The sequence below is a fragment of the Conger conger genome, chromosome 13, assembly GCF_963514075.1.
Source record: "Conger conger chromosome 13, fConCon1.1, whole genome shotgun sequence".
Classification (NCBI taxonomy): domain Eukaryota; kingdom Metazoa; phylum Chordata; class Actinopteri; order Anguilliformes; family Congridae; genus Conger; species Conger conger.
This window is the reverse complement of record NC_083772.1, coordinates 4,786,372-4,790,139: the sequence shown is the minus strand read 5'-3', so window position 1 is coordinate 4,790,139 and position 3,768 is coordinate 4,786,372. Positions and strand designations below refer to the sequence as shown.

The window sequence follows — 3,768 nt, the reverse complement described above, 5'->3', positions numbered from 1 at the left end:
CCCCCGACTGCTTCCTTGGTCTCTCTCCTTACTTCTCTTTCATCCAGAGGAAGCAAATAAGCCGGTGCTCTTCCAATCAGACGGCCAGCTGAACTGATTACTGAGTGTAGCTCAGCGCAGGGTTGAGGTAGAGGGGGGAGAGTTGGCCTGGATCTCTGGTGGTGAAGTACCCTGTTTGTGTTCTGCCTGACGATGGGAGAAGAAGGGGGGGGGGGGGTGGGGGAATATGAAAAAAAAAAGAGGGGGGGGGGGCACTGTGGGGTCCGGATTAAGGGCGATTCGGCGTGTTTTAATCAGGCACGTCAGTGCTCCCAGCCAGCCTACACCTCAACTGTAGCCCCCCCTTGGTGCATCACGTCTCGTACGGTCGGGTTTGGCGGGTGGCTCTGCAGATAAAACTCGGGTGTACCGGCCATGGGGGGGGGGGAGGGGGGAGGCTGCCGCACACTTCTCCCGCCACACCCCGCCGTACCGCGTTTGCGTTTGAGGTGGGCGAGGAACGCAGCGACTCCCACACGCCTGCACGTCCGCGACCGCATCGGTCACGGTGCCCTTCACCCCACCCTGCTTATGAAAGCGCTAATGGCTATATGCTGCGCTGCGTGGCGTGTGTGATGTGCTGTTTGGCCGATGCTATAGTGTCGTGACTCACTTAAAACAGTGAACAGCGTTTCCCCCGTCGGCAGTAGGCAGCACAGCGAGAAAAAAAAAAAACAAAATAAAAAAAAACACAATTCTGTCAGCCTTATCGTCACTCAACAGCCAGATCGCAGTAGGTAAAAATGCTGGATTTACAGAAAGCTCCAGTGTAAACCAGTGTTTTTGAGTGTGCATGGGACGACAGCACTGAGAGCAGTCCGCACGTTTAGTCTGGCTCCAGTGATATCTGAACGGCCAGGCAGTCTCTGGGTAAGCGGCACGCAGTCATGTGACCTGCCCCTGAGGTTCCCTCCCATGGTGCCGAGGGGCAGGGTCGTGACCCTTCGTCCAGGAAACCCCGCACTATGTCCCCCACCGAGAGTTCCGCTCGAGGGAAAAATCAGGATCGTCAAAAATCGGGATCGTCTCCCAACGTTCCCCTGTTAATATCCACACTGAGACCCACACCGCCCGCTTAAAAAGCAATCAAAGTAATCAAACAACCGAGAAGGAAAATAAACAAGAGTATGAAATAAGGAAATAATGTACACCAAAGTTATTTCGTTCCCTCTCAGCGGCATGTCTCACATAAAGAGTGGCTGTGTGAGAGTCTCTGCTCGGAGGTCTGCTCCATCCCTCCTCCGTGGTGAGGTGCAGGAGGAACAGCTTCATTAGCACAAGTTTGGGTGCCAGTCACTCACCCACCCCTCGCATCCGCCCACTCAGTGGAAAGATTAATCCAAGTCAGAAAGTTTTTCCCCCCAGTTTTGTCTGAAAAAGGAGATGCTGGGACAATACACGCACACACACACACACACACACACACACACATGCATACATTTGTGCTTCATATGACAGAAGAGCAGCAGAATCCTGGCTCACGGTGTTGACATTGACACATTTGTAAAAAAAAAGAAAAAGAAAAAGAAAAAAGTCTCTTTTCTTCCCCCCCCCCCCAAGCTACAGAGTTGTCCAGCGGTTCCACCGAATCACAGGACGCCAGGATTCCACCTTCACAGACACGGTTATGGCCATACCTCTCGATTGTCACGTTTAAACGTTCAGCAAAGGCAGCCTTCTCAGCTGCCCCCAGGCAACAATTTCTAGAGTTCTTTTCAGATTTCCTTTTTCACAGATGTCTGCCAATCGGGAGCCAGAGGAAGTTCACTGGCGATGTCAAATGGGAACGCTGTGATGGAGTTATTCATCGTTGGCACACTTCCCTCCTCCTCGGGACGCGATGTTCGCAACGGTGAGGACCTCGAGCGGGCTGTGGGGCTCGGCCATCGCGTGGGCAGTGTGGGGAACCGCGAGGGGGGGGGGAGTCGACCGGCCACAAAGGAGCGTCTGTGATTTAGGGCGGCGCAGGTACGAAAGAGGCCCAGGACAGGAAACCACCCCCGACGAAGACAAACCGAAAAACAGAAAAACACACCAACCCGTCACCAGGAACAAAAACACGAAATGTGCTGTGACACCGGTCCTGTGAACGCGACCGCCCCCCCACCCCCCCCGCCCCCCGGACTCCCCGTGGGCCCGACCCCCCCGTCCCCGTCACACGTGGGTCTGCATGCGCTTCTGGAGCGGCCGGGTGAGGTCGGAGTTCTGCGAGGAGGACTGCGAGTAGTGGGAGGAGGACGAGGCCGAGGCCTTGCTGTCCTTGTCGAACTGCACGTAGCCGTCCTGCTTGCTGTAGCTGCTGACGCTGCTGTCGCACTGCGTGTCCAGGAAGGAGCTGGAGTCGCTGAGCGAGCCGCGCTGGAACTCGCGTTCGCACAGCTCAATGGAGCTGCTGCCCGTGCCCAGCACGAAGCGCTGGCTGTAGTCGTACAGGCGGTTGGGCCCGGCGCCCAGCGTGGAGTAGATGTTGGTGAAGGACATGCCGGTGGGCACCCTCTGCTTGCCCGCGGCGGAGGCCGCCGCGGCCGGGTTGCGGATCTCGGCGGCCTGGTTGCCCGCCAGGGCGATGGTGGGCGTGGAGTGGTGCTCCTTGAACGTGTTGACGCTGTAGTAGCCGTTCGTCGGGTCCTTTCGTGTGAGAAAAGGAGAGGAAATCATTTTTATTGTATATCTTTTTTTTTTTTTTTTTTTAAGGCTTCATCCAGTACTAGCAGTTCATTTTCAGCCCAGAGCAACACAGGCATTTCGCAATTATTCCACATGAAAGGTCAATTTGTAAAAAATGCGGCAGGGTTTTGAAAGAATATCTCACAACGTGCTGCGCAAGTCGCAAGACTCGGTTGAGGGAAAGAGGGCAATGATATTACGGTTCTTGAATGTGTTGAAAAAGGGTTTTTTTCTAGGGCCTCTTGACATGTCTGTAGAAGTTGCCTCCTTACAAAGTAAGACGATAATCACTTGCAGTTACTCTCCTTCAAACCAAACTGGCGCCAGGGTCAAAACAACATTAATTACCGATGATAAGGGAGGCAAATACAGACACAGGCTGTGGCATGAATTCAGTGAAAACAGGAATTACATGGCTAAATAGTGTGAAATAGTCCCTCTCTCCACACACCAGGAAGCGCAGCTATCCGCTAATTAAGTGGACCTCGATGGCGTGCACTGTGGCACAGAATAAGTGCACCAATCTCCCAGGAAGTTCATTACCATTTTATTTTAAATCATTTCTTAAACGGTTATTAAAAATAAACACATTAATTATAACAAGAAAAAAAAAATGCGTTTCGATGCACCGCTCCTCAACTGATTCCTCATGGGGACAGATTCTGTCCGGAATATTCTGGTCCACATACCGCTGATGAAACAATGTACAATAATGTATGTATGTTTTGTGCATGTGTGTGGAAAAAGCACAACTCGTTGAAACAAGCTATTACTTCCCATTCCATCTCTACTCTCAGGTGCATTGAGAGTTTTTAGATGCAAACAAATTGATGCGTCGAGAATACATATATTTTTCTCATTCTCGTGATCAAAGACCCAAGAGTACGTCATTGAGACTACTCTGTTTTTCCATGTTTTTCCAGGTAGAACCTCCTGTTCTGCGCCTCTGGCAGGGCTGTTTGCTCAGAGAAGATATACTTTACATGCCATTTAGCTGACGCTTTTACCGACTTACAGTTGATTAGACTCAGCAGGAGTTAAACGCCCCTGGAGCAAAGCGGG

The 3,768-nt window shown here is 52.1% G+C and overlaps 1 protein-coding gene across 1 annotated transcript in view; it reads right to left on the bottom strand.

Moving 5' to 3' along the window:
- Positions 1 to 2,193: 2,193 nt before the first annotated feature.
- The window catches only part of kirrel3b (kirre like nephrin family adhesion molecule 3b), a 217,256-nt gene continuing 215,681 nt past the window's right edge, over positions 2,194 to 3,768 (bottom strand). The window contains exon 16 of the mRNA XM_061217519.1: positions 2,194 to 2,667. Coding sequence (XP_061073503.1) covers positions 2,194 to 2,667 — 474 coding nt within the window. The remainder of the gene's footprint in view (positions 2,668 to 3,768) is intronic.